Source organism: Hoplias malabaricus, chromosome 9 (assembly GCF_029633855.1).
Source record: "Hoplias malabaricus isolate fHopMal1 chromosome 9, fHopMal1.hap1, whole genome shotgun sequence".
NCBI classification, from domain to species: domain Eukaryota; kingdom Metazoa; phylum Chordata; class Actinopteri; order Characiformes; family Erythrinidae; genus Hoplias; species Hoplias malabaricus.
The window spans coordinates 24,907,510-24,927,664 of record NC_089808.1 but is presented as its reverse complement, the minus strand read 5'-3'; the positions used below and the strand labels follow the sequence as shown (position 1 = coordinate 24,927,664).

The window sequence follows — 20,155 nt, the reverse complement described above, 5'->3', positions numbered from 1 at the left end:
AACGCCTTTAAAATGGCGAATTTCACACTTACACTGTAAAAGCGTATTTGAAGCCAAGTGAACTGGTTCGCCTGGCTTAAATTAATAAGCAACATAGCTGAAACTGATATTAACTTATAATAGGGCATAACAGTTGTGTAATCACATGAATGTTTTATATTATTACATTTTCATAGAGCCATCCCAGTAAACAAGGAACGTCCCTGAACGTTCAAAATAGGTCTAAAAGTAATCTGTCCATCAAGAACATATTTTAAATGTCAGTGGACGTCCAAAATCCATCTTAATAATTTAGTTAAGTGGTGACCAATCGATAACGTCAGTGGACGCCCAAAACGCGTTTTATACAAGTAATTTATCTCTGGACCAATTAATAACGTCAATGGACGTCCAAAATTCGTCTAATAGTCGTTTTTTCAATGTCTGTGTTTGGACGTCTTTTCAACTTTCATTTTCAACCTTAAGAGAACGTTGAAAAGACGTTATTATCATTATGCTACTTCAACGTTGAATCAACGGCTAATTGTTCACTGGAATGTCTACTTATTTTACTAATAAATAGATTTGTTTACAGTCAATTTAAGTACTTCTATCTCGATTTGAGACACGCTAGATAGGGCGTAGGGAACGAGTGAGCGAGAGAACGAGGGCGTAAGAAGCGTTGTTGCTAAGAAACCGGGTAAACAGAGCTGCTCCGCGACCATGCTGAAGGTAGAGGCTTGTTCCAGTGAGGGGGCATTTATCATTGGGGGTATATATGGTTGGGGGCGTTGGCCTCTAAGAGCATATATGCTGAAGGGATATATGTCTTTCCGGAGTAGGCTGTATATATAGTGAGGAGGCATGCAATGTCCAGGCTTTGTAAAGGTTGCTAAGGTATTGATATGCTGTTGTAATCGTATCCCAGGTTGTTGCAAAAAGAAAAACAATATATACCTAACTTACTATGTACAATGTTTGTTAGCAGCTGTACAATGTGTTTTAAAAATGTACATTTAAAATCTTATTAAATGTATTTCACTGGACCCCTAGGCTGCTGTCATGGCACCTGATAGGGCAAATTGTAATTACAAAGGGGATGTTGAATTTATCCCATTGTGGAGGCACCTAAAGGGCACTGTATAACATTTTTTTCCACTGATGAGGCTTACATTCGGAAACGTACCCCTATTCGTTCTAATGCCTTGGTCTATTCTTTCTAATATGCCATGTGCATGCCATTGTCTCTGCTGCAAAGGCCACTGTCAAGAATGGCACAAAATAGGACACTTAATCATGCACCCTTTTCTTTTGAAAGGCATCAGTATAAGGGCACTTCTTAAAGTAATATTATGGATTATTATGTATTTTCTAGCTCTAGAGATCTACATCATCATAATTTATTGCAAGAAACAGTACCCAAGAGTTATTTGTCAGAGTTATTTGTCAGCAACACCTATACTAAGGTGTTGCTAAAGTATCCGAGATAGTTGCTAAACTGTTGCTATGCAGTTGTTAGGATATGCAACGTGTTGCTAAGCAGTTGATATAGTATTCCAGCTGGTTGCTCTGGTGTTTGTGTATGTATGTGTGTGTGTGTGTGTGTGTGTGTGAGCAGGTGTTCAGAAACTCTTGTCTGTACGTCCAGTGTAAACTGTGTGTAAATCCTGTGTGGAACGCAGGGACACAGTTCCTCTAAAGTGGATGGAAGGAAGCTGGCGATTGCGGCTGTAGCCCTACAGGACCACATCGCTCAGACCATCCCGCACCTCAAGAGCTGCTCCAGAACCCATCCTGCTGCATCCAGCAGAACCCACAGAGCCCGGCAGCACCACAAAGAGACTGGACCGGAACCAGTGGAGTACGTTCTGGACCCAGATCCTCCTCCACTAACACTAGGTGAGCTTTGTTCTCTGGGTGGGCTCCCATCCTCGACTCACTGTCTGTGAGGAGTGTGGCGTGTTCTCACTGTGTCTGCGTGGGTTTCCTCCCACACTCTACGACCATGCTTTGTTAGCTGGATTGGCGGTGTGGAAGCACCCACTAGTGTTTGTGTGCCCCAGCCACAGGGGGTGGGGATTGTATGCCCAGTGTTGACCACTAGTGGGTCTTTTACCTAGAAACCTCTGTTTCTCTCATGTGTCATGGTGTTCTGATGGTGTTGTGATGTCTCTCTTTAAGAGGTACTCTGGCCACCTACTGGACTGGTGTTATGGTTAGGGTGTGTGGATGGGGCCTGCATCTTTATCGTGTCTCGTGTCTGTAGCTCAGAAGCTGGGTTTGGTGGCGGCGCCTGAGCGAAGACTGACAGCCGAGGACTGGATGGAGGTGAAGTCCAGGTCTCTCCGCGAGGGAGACTCCACACAGCCCTGCGTCATCTGCACTGAGGAGTTCCGCCTTCAGCCCCAGGTATGCCTGGCCTGGGCAATATTAACATATAAGCATCTCTACGTCATCTTCCAGTGACATTTTTGAGCAAGAATGCTTTCGGTCTCTTTTACAACACTGTCCTAAAATCAAGGGGGTAAGGGAGGGGTATGGTTTCAGTGCTGAGCCTGGTGTAGCAACAACAGAGGCTCTATTCTCTTTTTTCAAAGCTCAGTGGAGCATCACAATGATTTTGAAGCTGTAACTTTAAGGTCAAAATCTACTTAACATTGCTTTAAATTCTCACTTGATAAATGTACTCCTTTGCAAGGCTTTAGGCCAGATGTTGGAACATTGCTTTGAGGATTGGATGGCATTCAGCCACATCCACATCAGGGAGGTCAAGTACTGATGTTGCAGAATTAGCTCTGGGACACTGTGAGTTGTCACTGTAACAGCTGAGCTTTTAGAGGCACGCTGACATCTGGTTCCATTCACCACCACTGTGCACAGCTCGGACCCTCCAACTTCTCTCGAGGGAACCACCTTCAGTGACACAGCTACTGTTTAAAGAACAATACATAGTATTTTTACCTTAAAATTACAGCTTCAAAATCACTGTGATGCTCCACTGTATTAGGGAAAATAGGGCCTCAGATGGTGCTACTCCAGTCTCAGAAACTGCACTGTGTATCTTTTGGAGAAGTGGGGGAACCACTTCCTTCCCTTCCACCTTCTACTTGATTTCAGGAGAGTTCTGTGGACATGAATTACACTCTGCAAATGTAAGGGGAGCCCAGGAACAAAAATATCAGGTCTTATACAGTGTTGCTTTAAATGAATAAACAAACATCAGTGCAGGTCCCCCTTTAAACATGTGTCTTCACTAGCCAATCAGTAATGAGTATCACATTCTCTTATCACCTCCACTAGTTCAGCAGCCTGCGGAGGTCAAGTCTACCTGTGCTGGACACAACTCCCCGTGGCCTTGCAGCCGACCTGTGACGTGACCGACGCTGCGTGAAGGGTCACCTCCCTGATCCGCTTTTAGCCACACAATCTCCCCAGGAATGCTGGGAAAAGTAAAGCCCAGCTGTAGCGAGACACAAAGCCCAGTTGCCATAGACACGTGTGTAAATATTAGCTCCAAATGTGTGACCTGAAGCCTGAGGCTCGGGGGCTGGGGTCCGCATTCATCTCCGATCGATTACAACGGCACAATTGCACCAAACCCAGACCTCAACGTACACCAGCAATAATTTGTAGAGGCATTTACTCACTTATGTGTTTACATTTTGAATATTTTTATTATATTCAACTGCACTGGAGATAAAACATGTATCTCCATGTGTGGGTGGGTGTGTAGTTTACTACATCATTTGAACACAGCAGTTGTCTTTCAAACTGTGTGTAAATCTCATGATGAATGACCAATAGAAAGGCTCCAAAACTACTTTTTTAATAAAATCTTTACACATTTACTTCCATTCAAAGTTAAGAATGTTTATTCCTTCTCCTGTGAAGTTACTACTAGGAGATGTAATAAAGGAACATAATTCATGATACTTAAGTCATTAATAAGCTTTACTTAATGGTTAGGTAATTATTAATTAATCATTAAGTAATTACAATAAAAGAACTAGCATTCTTTATTGATTTTTTTTTACTTTTAATATTTTTTCTTGGGCGACACGGTGTCGCAGTCACACAGCTCAGATCCTGGAGGTTGTGGGTTCGAGTCCCGCTCCGGTTGCCTGTCTGTGAGGAGTTGGTGTGTTCTCCCCGTGTCCGCATGGGTTTTCTCCGGGTGCTCCGGTTTCCTCCCACAGTCCAAAAACAAACGTTAGTAGGTGGATTGGCGACTCAAAAGTGTCCGTAGGTGTGAGTGTGTGAGTGAATGTGTGAGTGTGTGTGTCGCCCTGTGAAGGACTGGTGCTCCGTCCAGGGTGTATTCCCCCATTGCACCCAGTGATTCTGGGTAGGCTCCGGACCCACCACGACCCTGAACTTGATAAGGGTTACAGAAAATGAATTAATTAATTAATATTTTTTCGTGTTTCTGTCATTACTTAATAATTAATTGTGAAATTACAGTTATATTACTTAAAACTATCATAACTACCGTTAATTAATGTACCCTTATTGTAAAATGTTACACAATGACAGCAATGATATTGAGTGACGCACATTATGGCTTTGTTAATTTTTTAAAACAATTTCTTGAAGATGAAATTGTGACAACAAAAGATCAATTGGATTGTTATTGAATAATTTGCTTGAGAATTATCAAAACCCACTCACAACCCAAACCCAACTGAAAGCACACTGCACACAAACCTTCTCTCTTCTGCAAACAAGAAGTACACTTCGTGTGATGAGAAGTAAATGTATTTAGACTTTTATTATGTAATCTAATATATCGTTTATGATTTGTGTCCGACAGGTGTTGCTGTCCTGTTCCCATGTGTTTCACAAAGTAAGTTCCATTATCTCTGAGCAGTAAAACGCTTCCTGAGACCTTTGATCTGACCATGACACTGACCCTTAAATTTACAAATTGATAATAATCAATAATCAAAATAATTTTTAGAAATATTTTAATGAGTAAAATAGGGGCTTTCTTATTTGGTCAAAATGAAACAGTTGTTTCTATTCAAATATCACTCGAGCTCCACACGCTTGGAGGAGAACACTCTACTCTCTGTTTGGTCCCTGGTTGGGTTCCACTTCCACAGCTCGCCCCCGAAATGTATCTAGCATCGTCTCAAACCCCTTCTCTAAGGGAAACAGAGGGCTTTGGAAACTACAACAACCGTGGCAGTAATGTTAAGTGGTGTTTACTCATGGTGTATTGGCGTGTTGTTGTTGTTGTTTGGGACTGAACACAGCTCCGTCATCAGTTCAGACAGATCAGTAGAGTTTGTTCCTTCCTTGTTGCAGCGTCCAGCTCTCACTGGATTCTTTCGTCGGTCACTGATCCAAGGAGCGTTTGAACCTCTTCAAAAAACCACGGCGTAATTTCACGAGCTTCCGTCGTGAGTCGGATAAAAACAAATGTGATCTCTGCTGCAGCTGGAGATTTTACAGATGGAGAGTTGGTGCTGGACGTCTGCGTTGCGTGGCGTAGAGTGACGACTCTCTCTGGACAATCAGCGCTCTGCAATGTTTACACGCCACAGTTTAGTCCCTACTCAGCTCGCTCTGAACCACGAGAGAACAGCGACTAAACAAGAACCTGCTTCCAGAACCAGGACCTGATTTACCTGGTGGAGGAGGAGGAGTAGAGCTGTGACGATCTGCAAGAAAAGTCCCAGATAAACTGTTTTGAGAAATCTACTCCCTGTAACAAACACAGATCCTGCTTTTCTGCTTGTCCAGGTGTGTCTGAAGTCTTTTGAGCATTTCTCGGGCAGGAAGTGCTGTCCCGTGTGCCGCAGAGAGCCGTACGAGACGAGAGTGATCCACGATGGAGCCAGTCTCTACCTTGAGAAATGTGCTGTCAGGTAGGCTAACGCTACCACGGCTAGAGACGCAGTTAACCTGTAGTTTTCAATGCTAGTATTTCATGTTTGTGCCTCTTGTCACAAATATAGCCATCAGCCAAGACCTGTTCACTCTTTGTTTGGTTCTGTAGCTACGAGGCTAATGTTGCTATCAAGTATGAAAACACCTGGCGAACACTGGGCGAAAACACCGGCTTCTCTTATCTGTTAAACAAGCACACACAAGGGTTGTGTCCCAAACTGTTCCCTTTTCACTATGTAGTGCACTGGTTTGGGGTTCTGCCATTTTGTAGCAATGTCCAAAATCGGTGGACTAAGCAATCCCACAATGCACCACAAGAAGAGGTGTATAACCCATGTACCCTATCACATAGCAAATTACCCACAATCCACTGTGTTGTTTGGTAAAAACCCCCATGAGGATGTGTCTGTAATCATTCCCAAACCTCCTGAACTCATATTGGACTATATAGGGGTATATATAGTGAATAGGGGGCCATTTTGAAACAAAGGGAGAGTCACTGATGAGAAGTTCTGCTTTTACGAATCATGAAACAAGTGCCCCTTGTGGAAAATATTTAGCCTGCTAAACATGAGTGAGTTTGTAGTTACACAACCTGCTTCATTTTGTCCATATTATTAGGTAAACGTGAGATATGCTGTGATAGGTGCAACATCATGGACGCTGTTATTGAACGCTACATTAGCCTCACAACATCAGTGTAAAAGGTCTCTCTCTCTCTCTCTCTCTCTCTCTTAGGATTCAGGCCTGCTGGAGAGGTTTTGTTGCTCGAAAGTGGTACAAAGATTTACGGAAACTCGTCCCCCCGAACGACCCACAGCTACGACGACAGTTCTTTGAGGCGAAGGTAAAAACATTTAAGCAACTCTCAGGACTTTTATTCTGGAAGTAGGAAGGGTGGTGTTTCTGATAAAGTGGGCAGTAGAAGGGGGTGTCTATTGGCTTGAGCTATATAGACGTTTTCAAGCACTTCACCCGTCCTAGCTCTGTTCTCCCATGACCCTCACTTTCAGATATATTTGTGACATCACAAAGACACAAAGAGGCAGTGCTTGACCTCGGTTACTGTTTACATTATTTTGCCTCCATTTCATTAACCTGTTACCGTGTTTGTTTCATCCCAACTGAATCCAAACAGATTTTAGCGCAGTGACATTAGAGTGTCCTTGGCTGAACCTGTCCACCCTCTTGTCTCCTGAGATTGACAGATGTTCAAATATCTGGGTGTCTTAATAATTCTGAGTGTCCGAGAGCTCACGGCAGCCATAGAAAAATGAGAGATGAGAAATGGTGCGATTCTGATATAATTCAGTGACTTCATAAAGGAGGAGAAGGAGACAAGTCACTGGATAAAAATTATTGGCAAAACTCCTAACAATCTACTCGGGGAAAAAAGAACTTAAAGCCGAGACTCTGTAATGTCTCCTTAATATCTCTGTAGTGTCTGCTTGATATCGCTTTAGTGTCTCCTTAATATCTCTGTAGTGTCTGCTTGATATCGCTTTAGTGTCTCCTTAATATCTCTGTAGTGTCTGCTTGATATCGCTTTAGTGTCTTCTTAATATCTCTTTAGAGTCTGCTTAATATCTCTGTAGTTTCTCCTTAATATCTCTGAATTGTTTAAATGTCTCTGTAGTGTCTGGTTAATATCTCTGTAGTTTCTCCTGGAGGACTCTGAGGTCAGACGGAAAGACAGCGGAGACTGTATCTTGTCTCGCCTGTTGCTCAGAGGTTTGTCCTGAGAAAGACACCAGGAATATCCATCTCTCCTCCAGTTTGAGTGGGGGTCTCAGTTATTTCTCACACTATGCAGTTGAACTAATGACAGGAACTCCACTTTGTCTCTCTTTATGCCTTAATGTCTCGGGTGTCTCTTGATTGTATTTTCTGGAGTTTGAGGAGCTGAACGCCAGTTTGCTGCGCTCCTGCTGCAGTGATGACGTTGAGAGGCTCCTCTGTGACGTCGACCGCAGCTTGGCGGCCAGTCGAGACGTTTTCCGTCTCTTTGAGCAACAGAGGATAAGTGACCAGAGGATGGAGGAAGAGGAGGAAGAGGAGTGGCTGGAGGCTCAGGAGAAGGTACTGCAGCAACAGCTGAGTGATGACGGTGTAAAGATAGAAAAGCAGCGCAGTGTCGCAGCGTTTATTAACTCCCCGGGGTAACACTTGGCATTGGGGATGGTGTCGCCAAAGAAAGGCATTGCTAGTAGAGTTGGGTGATGTGGCAAAATGTTATGTTATTGCGATAATTTTTCTATATTGTTCAGTCTTGATACTCATCACAGTTTTTAAAACACATCTTTCTAAAACTTCAGGCAGAATACACCAAACGTTCATTACTGTACAATATTTACATTTTAATTATCAGAAAAATCTACATGCACATAGTATGTAAATTAATCAAATCCACAAGGAAAGTTGTCACTGGAACAATGTAAATGATTTTGATTACCCTCCCTCACTTCTTTGGTTCATTGAATCAGCTAAAATAAAGCAGTGTTATTGAATTAGTGATAAACTAAAAAGGTCAGAGTATGTGGCGCTGCCCCACAGGTTGAATCCCTCTGGTCTAGAGTGACCAAGGTTTAGACCTGGACTTCTCCGAGGAGTGGACACAAGTCTCTGTGACTTTGGCTTCATGCTTTTAATGTTAGTCCAATATTTAAAAAACAGAATGTTTGTCAGCTCCTTTGTTCTTTTGTCTGATTTAGAGCTGAGACTACGTCTCACGTTCAAACCCTCGCTCTAGCAGCAGAGCTAGTCCTCTGTCTCTTTCAGCACCAGTTTGGGAATAAAAAAAAAAAAAAGCCTCCACCGCATTGTCCTTGCAGCTTGCGTTTTGTTGTAAATGCGTATTGAACCCTTTCATTGGGCTCTGAGAGGGTCCGACTCTGTCGGGACGCAGGCTGTGAGTCCGGGGACAGGTGAGAGCTCGTCAGGTGAGCAGGCACGGCCCGGGAGGGATGACTCTGGGGGATTAAAGCCATTGAGGAGCTGCCCTTTGATGCCTGTTGCTCTTTCTTCCATCTGTGTTTGTGTGTGTGGAGATAAAAGGGAGGTTCAGAGAGTACAATACGTCCACAAAGGGTCAATTAGCTGTTGACTCAGCCTTTACTTACAGTATATAATAGTCCACAGTGCTCGTATGAACCATGAGGTCATTTTGACCAACTGCAGTACCCTACAGGAACACAAGGGGCGATGTGGTAAGTTTGGCTACTGAAGACGAACTGGAAACTAGTCCTGGGCGATAAAATGATCTTGATTTGTTTTGCGATTAATTTTTGAGTTCAATAAATGTTTGTTTCTATTCCCGATGTAGTGCACAGCCCAGATTTTAAAACGAATGTTACTACACACAGTGCAATAACGTGAAGCTTATATCCAACATAAATACTTCTATTATTACTTCACGTACAGTGCACTGTTTAAGAGCAGAAACCATTATTTATGACCCACACCACTACGGCTTGGTATAACCTGTTGTCATAGAAACAGTTCATCACATCCTGTTAGTAAGAAATGGTGTAGCATGTAGCATATGATGTGTACAAGCCTTTTATTTTACAGCCAGTTAATATTACACAATAAAAGTCCTGGAGTAATGGGATGGTTTGTTATGAATTAAAGACAATGATTTGGCTACGCTGGTAGTGTAATCTAGGAAGATTGTGATCCTTTTGCTGTTGTAAGACAACGGGGCTTGGTCCCTGGCTCTTCTCAGAATGTCTACAGCATCACCGTCGTAATGTAGCTTGGCAATAATAACATGTGGGCCATCTCTCAGTTTCTTGGGTGCAAGTACACTGTGTGAGTGACTTTTATGGCTCGGTCCATCTGCAGCACTTCTTTGATCATTTGAGAGACCTCGTTAGGGCTGGAGGAGTTCGGCTGCTCATCCACGCCAACTATACGAATGTTTCCGCATCTCATTCTCCCTAGCTTCACTAGCTCACACTGGAGTTTGGTTACTGTAGCCTGCAGTGTAGATACTTCATCAGACCACGTTGATAATCCACCTCTCACCTTTTCAATGTCAGTTTTCATAGAAGTGATTTCAGCTCGTATTGTGGTGGCATTGCTAGCAATTTCGGCCCGAGCGGCCTTAATAACATCAAGGCCTTCGGACAGAACACTCCGTATTTCCTCTTTCATGATTTTGGAAATCTTGTGTTAGCTGCTAGCTTTGATGTGTTGCCGTCGTACTTGAATTTGCGGAGTTTATAATTAACAGTTTACTGGGTAACATGACATTGTTTAAGAGCAAGACCGTGGCATTGAGGGTCAGAGCCAATGATGATGTAGAAAAAAGACTGTACGTCTCCTAATAATCTACTCCCACATGTGGTCCAAGAGGCATAGTAAATTGCTGTATATTTTTGTGCAATTCGTTAACTTTTGCATGGACTAAGTCATACATTTACATGATTATATTCGAATTCTGAGTCATTGTTTGTGCTAACATGTCTGGACTTGTCCAGCAAGGCACACTGGCCTGAGAAACTTTAAAGAAGGACTGAGAGAATGTAAATCTCGAACCTAGTATTTTATTTTTTATAGTTTTCACTGTGTCTGATGAGGAGTGAGAGCAAAAACAAGATCCAGTGAGAAGTAAATCTTCAGAAGACATCTTTGTTCTATAATCAGAGTTACTCAGTGTGAAGGTGTTGATTAACTCTGTCGTCCGGTTCCCGCAGGCCGTCTGCCGAGACGTTTCAGACTGTCCGATCTGTCTGACCTCTCTACACTCGTCTAAAGCAGTGCTCCTCCTCTCCTGCTCGCACCTCTTCCACGAACCCTGTCTTCGTGCTTTTGAGCGTTACTGTTCGGAGACGACTGTCACTTGTCCACTCTGCCGCCGCATGTACACTAGCCGGCCTGTAGGGGCGCATGGACTCACCACACTTTAGGACTGTGACGTAATACAATAGTAATACAAGCAATGTTATTAATATTGTAACGCATGTACGTTCACTGTTAAATGTTTTGTTAATAAAGTTGTATTTACAACATATTTAACATTTTATGAAGATGATAAAAACATTTAAAATGTGAACATTTTTCATTCATTAAAATTAAAGTTCAGTTTTGAAGGGAAATCTGGGTCAGTGCGTTGGTGATTCTTTAAATACATTGACATTCCTGTTTTATTCATAGTTACATAGAACTGCACTGAGAAACACAGATATTCAACATATTTTTTGTGTTTTTCGTTTACTATATTTGAAATTTTTATTTAATATCAACTAGAAAGCATTTTCATATTTGTCCATTCTTTTCCAGACCTTAGCACCAACTTAACTTTATGAAATCCTATAAGGTGGCTGCAAAAATTTAATCTACATGAATTTAGCGTTAGAAAAACATTGGACATCCCACAGGTGTGCCGGCAAAGCTTTGACAAGGAAGCCGTCTGCTCGTAAAACAATAAAACACTGGACACGAAACCACTAAGTCACAAACATTTATTGTAAACTGAAAAATGTACAATGTAAACTAAACAGAAGAAAGTGAACTGTACAAACACCACAAACAAAACGGGGGAGAAACCCCTTCGCGAACGGACGTGAAGAAATAAGAAAATACTGAACAAAGATACATTCAATGAAGAAACGGAGAGACTAACGCTTCCTGTGGGGCGCTTCCTTTAATCAATGTCTGTAAACACATCTGCTCAAATGAAATAACAGATCTGTATTTGCACCGTCAGCATTTAGTCAATTTAAAATGCTATGAACCTTGGGGACGAGGAAAAAGGACAAGGGCAAGTTAAAAAGGAAACGAAAGAAAAAACACGACTGACCGCCGCGAGGGAACTGACCGCTCGATTCCCTTCTCTGTTTCACAGTTTAAGAGCATAATTCACTGTAAATATTCTCTGATTAAAAAAAGCAATGAACTGGCACAGGAACCTTTAAAAATGGAGGTAGGACTTTTATGTGGCGTTCATGGTCCTTTATGATGAGGATTGTATGGAAAAGTAAAATGAATTTAGGGACAGTGTTAAAAAATAAAATTTTAGACTTCAAGAACAAAATTATTATTTTTTTAAAACAAATTACTAATATTGCATATATATATAAAATTTATTTATTTTTTAAGCCAAAGATCCGTGGTTGTAATTTAAAATAGCTTCACGCCTGGAAATTACAATTTTATTTTATGAAAATGTCAGACTTTATTTTAAAAAATTTCCCACTATATTTTTGAAACATTGACTGGTTCTAAAACCGCTGAATTCTTGAAATCATCATTTATTTTTTAACCCTGTCCCTAAAACTTCGTCCCAAAAGATAAACGTGAAAGAGCTGCAGAACGACAAGGGTCTTTCTGAACAAATCCCACTCACATCCACACCTCCAACAAGACATCACTGTGTGCAAATCAACAGGAAACAAACTGCAAACTCTGTACAAGATATTTTACAAAACAAAAGTCCTTCACTCAGAGACACGCCTCTGAACATCACCTCACTTTCCCTCCGTTTTTGTAATTTATTATTATTATTTTTTTTTACTTTTTACAGGCTTTAAATTCCGTGTCCCTTGTGTGGATCCTTTACCTTAACATAAAATAAAACTTAATCTTACTTTTAAAACCACAAGCATTGCTACAACAACCAGCCGCACTCTGCATTGGGAGTCTTGCCCAAGTTCAGAGTTTCGGTTCTGAACAGGGATTTCTCTGTGGGTTTTCTGAAATCACTGCTTCAGAAAACCTCCGAACCGGATCCATGTCTGACCCCGAAAGAGCTGGGACTGTTCGTACGGACCTGACGCGACTGCAGAACGTCAATGGTCCGCTGATCCCCGCCTCTTTTGGCCTTGTCCAAACTCCTGAATTGGTTTACCTTTTCTGTTACGCTCACACGAGGGTTCACAGTGAGTTTGTCTATAAAAAGATTCTCATAAACACTTACTTACACACACACACACACACACACACACACACACATACAGATTGCGACACTAAAATAACTACTAACACAGCCTATAAAATCCTCCCCTGTTTAAGGCATCAGAGGTGAATTTTTTTTTTTTGACCAGAGACAAGTTGCAGAGTGACCATTTCCCCTCGGTCAGTTCCACAAAATAAACACGCTGTACATAAGGCTCACACGCCTGAGAAATCACATCTACATTCTGCCGTAAAGAGAACTAATTTTATTTACATGCGCACGTGTGGCATTTACGATATGCTCCTGTTAGGATTCTGAACCAGAGCTAAACTCGGAATGAAACTAACAAAAAACAAATAAACAATCTGCAATGAACAAAGAAACGTACTGCGTCTTTAAACAAGACTCTCGCTACAAAAAATAAAACAGCTTTCAGCGACGAGAGAGACTCTGAACAAACTCAAAATTTAAGGTAATTCTAACTCTGATCTAAAAGGAAGGAATTAAGGCTTGAAAACAGCCGTAACATTAACACACTCACTGTCCGTTCTCTCGGCTCCACTGACCACACAGATCTCTACAGCGTCAGGGACACTGAGGTGGTGGTGGTGTGTTAGTGTGTGTTGTGCTGGTGAGAGTGGATCAGACACAGCAGTGCTGCTGGAGTATGATCCACCACCACATTACACCTGCTCTGTGGGGGTCCTGAGCGCTGAAGAACAGGGGTAAAGGGGGTAACAAAGTATGCAGAGCAACAGATGGACTCCAGAGTGCTCCTGTGTGGTCAGTGGAGCTGAGGGAATAGACAGTGAGTGTAGAAACAAGGAGGTGGTGTTAAATTTGTGGCTGATGGATGTACGGCTGAGGTGATTCATCGCTGTGGTGCTTCTGTAAGTTTCCTACGAGTTATCAGCGTTATTAACATAAATAATGCCAATGTGTAAATGCTGTTTGCTTAATGACCACCGTAAAAGTCAGAACAATAAAAAATTACCATGTCTTTGTGGATAAAACAGGACAAAGGCAAACAGAAAAGCTCCACTCCACCAACAGTCTCCTCAAGTTCAGAAAAGTCAGTAGAGCACTGCAGATATATAAACAAACAACTACGCTCTGATAAACAGGGTTCTTCCAGGGTTCCTCGGCAGAGAGAGTGGTTCTATACAGAACCATGCGCATGGTGAAATGGCTCTTCAGATCGTTGTATATGATTCTATACAGAACCAAATATGGTTCGCTGATGTCCAGCTTCTTACTATACACACTATACACACACATGATGTTTCTACAGTATAGAGGGTTTTTTAGCAAAAATGGTTCTATATAGAACCATGAACATTTGAAGAGCCTTGTGCTTGATTAAAGGTCGTCTTTGCATCATGTTCACCACAAGTTCTATGTCGAATCATGCGCAGAGAAATGGTTTTTGTGGTTCATGGAGAATGTGTTATATATGGTTCTGCACCACACATCTTTTTGAAGATGGTTTTCTTTAGCACCAATAAAAGATTCTTGTAAACTCTTAAAAGTGATGGTTCTACAAGGGTTCTTTTGTAGAGGAAATTTGAAGAGCCTTTTGCTTGATTAAAGGTGTCTTTGCATCGTGAAGGGGTTCTTCAGATCGATGGAGAACGAGCTATAGGTTGTTTTATACGGCACCTTTTAGAGAAGGGTCCTCTACGGCACCAAAAGGTTCATCTATTTTTATGATGTCGAGATTGTCACCATTTTTGGTGCCCTATAGAACCCTTCTATAAAAGGTGCCGTATAAAACAACCTATAGCTCGTTCTCCATCGATCTGAAGAACCCCTTCACGATGCAAAGACACCTTTAATCAAGCAAAAGGCTCTTCAAATTTCCTCTACAAAAGAACCCTTGTAGAACCATCACTTTTAAGAGTTTACAAGAATCTTTTATTGGTGCTAAAGAAAACCATCTTCAAAAAGATGTGTGGTGCAGAACCATATATAACACATTCTCCATGAACCACAAAAACCATTTCTCTGCGCATGATTCGACATAGAACTTGTGGTTCTACACACACCATTTGGTGGTCAGTAAAGAACCCTTGAAGAACCCTTGTGGTTCTACTGGGTAAAGAGTCCCTACGTGAGCTAGACGAGATCTAATGACGGGGAGTGTCGTGTGCAATTCTAGACTAAACTTAGACGTATTAAACTAATCTCTACCTAAGGTGAGTGCTGACAGTAGGGGGCGATACTGCTCTTTATTAACTTTGATCGACAAATGTAGACCTGCTGTAGCATAAGACAAAATGGCTAAAACCTGCCAACACACTCACACTAAGGATTAAGTTATCCTTAGCGAAAATAAAATAAACCAAACTGTCACGTTAGCTAAGAACTAGCTAGTTTTCTTTTTGTTTTACTGGGTGTTTTTTGGACTCTAAAACAAATTTGGGTGTTGACATTTAGAGGGGTAGGGGGGTGTGGTGTACTATTTTTTGCAATGGTAATTAAGCGCCAATATTTGTCTTGTTAGCCGTACATTTGTTTAAGGTTTGCCAAGGCTAGTCGTCTGTTTGGTTTTGTGAAAACAACCTATGCAACATGTGGGGGAAAAAAAAAATTATTAATAAAAATACATGTTCAAAAAAGTGTTTCAAGGACTCACAGAAGCATCCAAGCCTATGCTAATGCTAACACTAACACAGCTCAAATTAGCCATAAGAACATCCACTTTAGATCCACCTTAAGTTTCCCAGACACAGAGGTCAAGCCGTGTTCACGGAGGAGTGCAGTCAGGAGGCTCTTCCAAAAAAAAAAGGAAACATGTCTGAGGAAAATAAAAAAAACGGAGTATTTTACACCACGACCGACCGCACGCTCTAGCTTGATTAAAACCTGTACAAATCGACTACAACATGTTCACATCCAGAAGACTGCAGTCTGAAGGCCTGTTCACACCAGACTATAGTTTTCATACGAAAAAAAAAGCTGCAATTCTTAACCTAGTTACAATTTTAACTCTCTGAACTTAAAAGAACTACTTTCTGAATTAGAAACAGACACAAAGACATTCACAGTGTTGTCCTACATCTGTTTTCACGGCTTTTGTTCGTAACTTCATTCTATCACAAACAAAACTAAATGTTTGTGGACTGTAACTTGACAACAGAGCTCCGATTTGTCGATGTGATATTTATTTATTTATAATGTATTAGTCGTCAAAATTCCCACCCTCTTAGTCAGTCTCCTTCTTCTGAGATGCGAGTGCTTCCAACCCAGTGCTTCTTTTCAAACTGCTGCTAACACAACTTAACTGAACAAGCTTGAGGAGGAGAACGCAAACTGCCCAGATCTGTCACTTCAGCCTGAGAAGAGGGATGGGGAGGGGGAGGGCCATCCGACCCAGGGATCCTACACTGTTCTCTGGGACTCCTGGACTCGGATGGCCGAGTCATCACCAGGGAATTCCAGATGATTTTAATTCATCTCACGAAGCTTGGACTTTTAAAGAACATTTCAGGCAGACCAATCAGAGCTCAGTCATGTTCGTGATAGAACATAACTACATACATGTAGCAATGCAGAGAGAACTCTGATTGGTTGAAATGGAGGTTGGATTAACATTTTTTCTCCTTGGTTTCAGACTCCATTGGAAAGGTTGCTTTCTGCATTTGGTGTGAACAGGCCTTAACTGGACGCTTATCTTTCTTTTATTATATACATCTAAAACGTTTCCCAGCACTCGTCTCTCTCCTTTGATCTTCTTCAATCTCGTCAACCTTGGAGCCATGGGGATGGACAGGTTTTGATACCACCATATGAGAATAATTATCATTTCATTTTCCCTCCAAAATAAGTTTAAGACTCAAGTCCTTTCTGTTCCAGACCCTAAATTTATATATATGTGTGTGTGGGTGTGTGTGTGTGTGTGTGTGTGTGTGTGTGTGTGCGCGCGCTCCAGTCTCAGAGAGTTTTCTGGTGCCCGTTAGCGGCCAGTTTGCCCGACTCCGGCTCTGTTGGGCTGTTTGACAGGTTCAATTTATCCAGACCTGAAAGCAAAGGAGATAAGAGAAAGGCCTTATTAAAGCAGCTCCAGGAGCTTCAGACAAATTGCTGCTGTCAAAGCTGAGTCACTGAGGCAGCCTCTGTGGAAAACACGTTTGCTTTCAGAGGATTCATCAGTCTCCCAGCCTCCAGAAATGGCGTATCATCACCAGCACAGGATGCTACAGGCAAACGGACAGACGAGATTCAAAAAGAGAAAATCACAAAGAAGTAAAAACAGGAAAATGCTCTGTTCGTTTGCCGTTCTTTGGAGTCGACTCTTCTTCACTGTCTATGTTTCTAGTGAAGCGTCTGGAAGTCACTCATAGCAACTCTTGGCCAATGATTCACAGAGTTGAATCTCTTGTCGACTTGGTCTCAGTTCACAACGCCTTCTGAAGCGACTTTGAACTTAAAACTTCCACCAGCTATTGTTCATAAATGTTAGTAACAAATAACACCCCCAAAATGGCAAAACCTTTAAAATTAGGCAGGAAAGACAGCCAGAATGAGACAGAGTGAGATATGTGGCTATTTACCCAGAGCTTTGAGGAGCTCCTCTCTGACGGCGGAGGTGAACTTTCGCACCAAACACAGTGTGGTGACCACAGCGAACAGGAGGTTATAGGACACGACGATATAGAAGTTTCCCAACCAGTTAAAACGGCCGAAATCTCCCAGCAGGTCGAACCTAGTGATTCCTGAGCAAAGAAAAAACAATGGCATGGGTTCAGAGGACGAAAATGAAGGCTCTTTCTGTAAACGAGAATGGTCTGTGTAGTGTTTATCAGCTACATTTTACAACTAGGCTGTGGTTTGAGGCTAAACCTGAAAAGAGAAAGTATGACATCATTACTTCATGGTTTTCTGAGTGTTTTGTCTGTTTTCCCAGTTGAACCCCCCCACCCGTTTCCGTTTCTAAGGACCAGGTCTATCACTCTGTTATAACGATAGACAGATGAATTAAAAAAAGAGGGAAAGAGAAATATATAAAGTCCTGTTGGTGGTGTGGAGTCGTATTAATAACTGTGTTATTACACTCAGTTACCGAATCGACCCTGGACATGCCCACCACGGGGGGAGGGGTCTACATAGGGGCGTCCAGTCAAATATTTAGAACGTTCAATATTGTTTTACAGTGAGTTCTACAGACACGTGGGGGGGGGAGAGAGGGGGGGGCAGTAGAGGGGTTAATTATAGGACACTCAATGCCTACAGTTTACATTTCCCACCACATTTAACACACACCAACAGACATTCTCTCTCTCTCTCTCTCTCTGTCTCACACACACACACACACACACCTTACCCAGAGTTCGGGACATCACTGGCAGCGCAGAGCTCAGGACCAGGATGGACACAGAGCAGCCAATGATCTGAGCAAGACCAAACCAATCGATCAATATTATTTCATTTTACTTCATATATCAATGTTATTAAATAAAAAATAAATAAAAATAAATATAACAATACAACAACAGCAATAAAATGACTACCAATAATATATTATTATTATTATCATTATCAGTATTACAGAGACTGTGTGTGTGTGTTACCGTTGTCATGGTTGTGTCGTCCTTCCTGGGTGTGAGTCCTTGGAAAATTCTGAGACTGTAGAAACCCACCACGGAGGAGACCATCAGATAACTACCGCAGAGTTAAGGCCAACACACACACACCCACACCCACACACAGGTAAAAGTGTTTCTCACTCAGCTGTCTGTCTGAACTGCATTTATCTGTCATGTTTAGGGCAGCAGCAGGTAGTGTCTCTGTCACGCAGTGTTCTTCCTGTGTCTGTGTGGGTTTCCTCCAGGTGACTGTCTGTGAGGAGTGTGGTGTGTTCTCCCTGTGTCTGTGTGGGTTTCCTCCGGGTGACTGTCTGTGAGGAGTGTGGTGTGTTCTCCCTGTGTCCGCATGGGTTTCCTCCGGGTGCTCCGGTTTCCTCCCACGCTCCAAAAACAAACATTAGTAGGTGGATTGGAGACTCAAAAGTGTCTGCAAGTGTGAGTGAATGGTTGAGTGTGTGTCGCCCTGTGAAGGACTGGCGAAGGACTGATTCCGGGTAGGGTCTGGACCCACCGTGACTGAACTGGATAAGGGTTACAGACAATGAATGAATGGTGTTCTTTATGACTGCCTTTTTCACAGAGCAGTGTCTGTCTCTCTGTGGAGTGTAGGATACAACATGAGAATGATTTCCACCAGTGCCTGGACAACACCAAAAGTGGACAGAGATGCGTTACGAATGTCTGCATCCTGGAGAGAGAGAGAGAGAGAGATTGATTAGAGGACAGTTCATAAAACAGCTGTAAATTTACTCTCTGCATAAAACCTAGTTGTGACACGAGACACAAAACAACACACTGTTTCACAACATGATACACACACACACACACACATTAATTCTGTGGTAGAGCTGATTATGTGCCCCAAAGTTCTGGGTCTGAAAGGACGTGGAGCAGACACAAAAGAAGCTGCTGGTGTTTGGTCAGAACAGTGGACTGAAATCTGTGGGGATGTGCGTATCTGTGTGTGTGTGTGTGTGTATTGACACAACCCTCTGCGACCCATTGTGCACGCTGGTGTTGACGTGTGTATCGCTCATGTCCCTCCAGAGTGCTCTATTGAGGAAGCATTTTGTCAGCAAAGCCATGCGGGTGTAGTGACAAAGCTCAGCTGACGTTTAAAGCCTTAGCGCTTGAATGGATTTGATACACACATAAACTACAGCTAATTTGCAGAGGGACGCGTTCCCTCCGCCGTGGCCCAAGGGCACTAAGGAAAACAGTTACGGGCCTGTTCTAACGGTTCCTGTTACAAATAAAGCCGTGTAATCTAAATACGGCACGGCATTGACTCCCGGGCAGAGCGAGAAGGGAAAGAAGAGACACAGGCATAAAAAAAACACAATAATAATAAAAATAATAATAATCAAAGCAGTGCAAATATTTGGAGATGTTCTGTGTGAAGGCCATTATGAGGAAATCAATCGCATAAAGCTCAGATTAGCCGAGTTCCCCCGGACAGACGCGCCGCCGCTGGCAGGAGAAATGAATAGAGCAGATGAAAGATCTTTTCAGATTCACCGCCGCTCCTCCGTATGTGAACAGGTGTTCAAACAAAACAAAACAAGGAGAGAAAGACAGACGGAAAAGGGAAGGAGAGAAGGCTTAAGCTCTAATACACTTACAGTGAATCAACGCAGGTCAACAGCAGAGGAGGAACACACAAACACATCCCAGAACTGATCTTTAAAGCTCTACAAAGGCCTTTTCTTCTGCCTTTTATTTGGAGAAACCTGTGCCGTCCACTCGGCCCTCAGGCCGCTTCCACTGCGCTGTTCTGGATCCCCAAAGGCACCGGATTTAG

The 20,155-nt window shown here is 42.4% G+C and overlaps 2 protein-coding genes across 6 annotated transcripts in view; one reads left to right on the top strand and one right to left on the bottom strand.

The window, feature by feature from the left end:
* The first annotated feature begins 675 nt into the window (after positions 1–675).
* Positions 676–10,922, top strand: rnf32 (ring finger protein 32). 5 transcript variants are annotated; one of them, XM_066682046.1, is made up of 8 exons: positions 676–711; positions 1,662–1,878; positions 2,246–2,388; positions 4,790–4,822; positions 5,725–5,849; positions 6,610–6,718; positions 7,765–7,950; positions 10,569–10,922. In XM_066682046.1, the coding sequence occupies exons 1-8, from the start codon at positions 703–705 to the stop codon at positions 10,779–10,781; spliced, it is 1,035 nt and encodes a 344-aa protein (XP_066538143.1). In that variant the 5' UTR covers positions 676–702; the 3' UTR covers positions 10,782–10,922. The 5 variants fall into 5 exon arrangements, with proteins under 5 accessions (XP_066538143.1, XP_066538142.1, XP_066538144.1 ...); XM_066682045.1 differs by lacking the exon at positions 676–711 and adding an exon at positions 746–876; XM_066682047.1 differs by lacking the exons at positions 676–711; positions 4,790–4,822 and adding an exon at positions 746–876.
* Positions 10,923–14,745: 3,823 nt separating this feature from the next.
* The window catches only part of lmbr1 (limb development membrane protein 1), a 37,654-nt gene continuing 32,244 nt past the window's right edge, over positions 14,746–20,155 (bottom strand). Inside the window, exons 13-17 of the mRNA XM_066681738.1 lie at positions 18,969–19,042; positions 18,340–18,430; positions 18,093–18,159; positions 17,323–17,484; positions 14,746–16,788 (exon numbers count right to left, since the gene is read on the bottom strand). Of these exons, the coding sequence (XP_066537835.1) occupies positions 16,703–16,788; positions 17,323–17,484; positions 18,093–18,159; positions 18,340–18,430; positions 18,969–19,042 (480 nt within the window). The 3' untranslated portion in view covers positions 14,746–16,702. The remainder of the gene's footprint in view (positions 16,789–17,322; positions 17,485–18,092; positions 18,160–18,339; positions 18,431–18,968; positions 19,043–20,155) is intronic.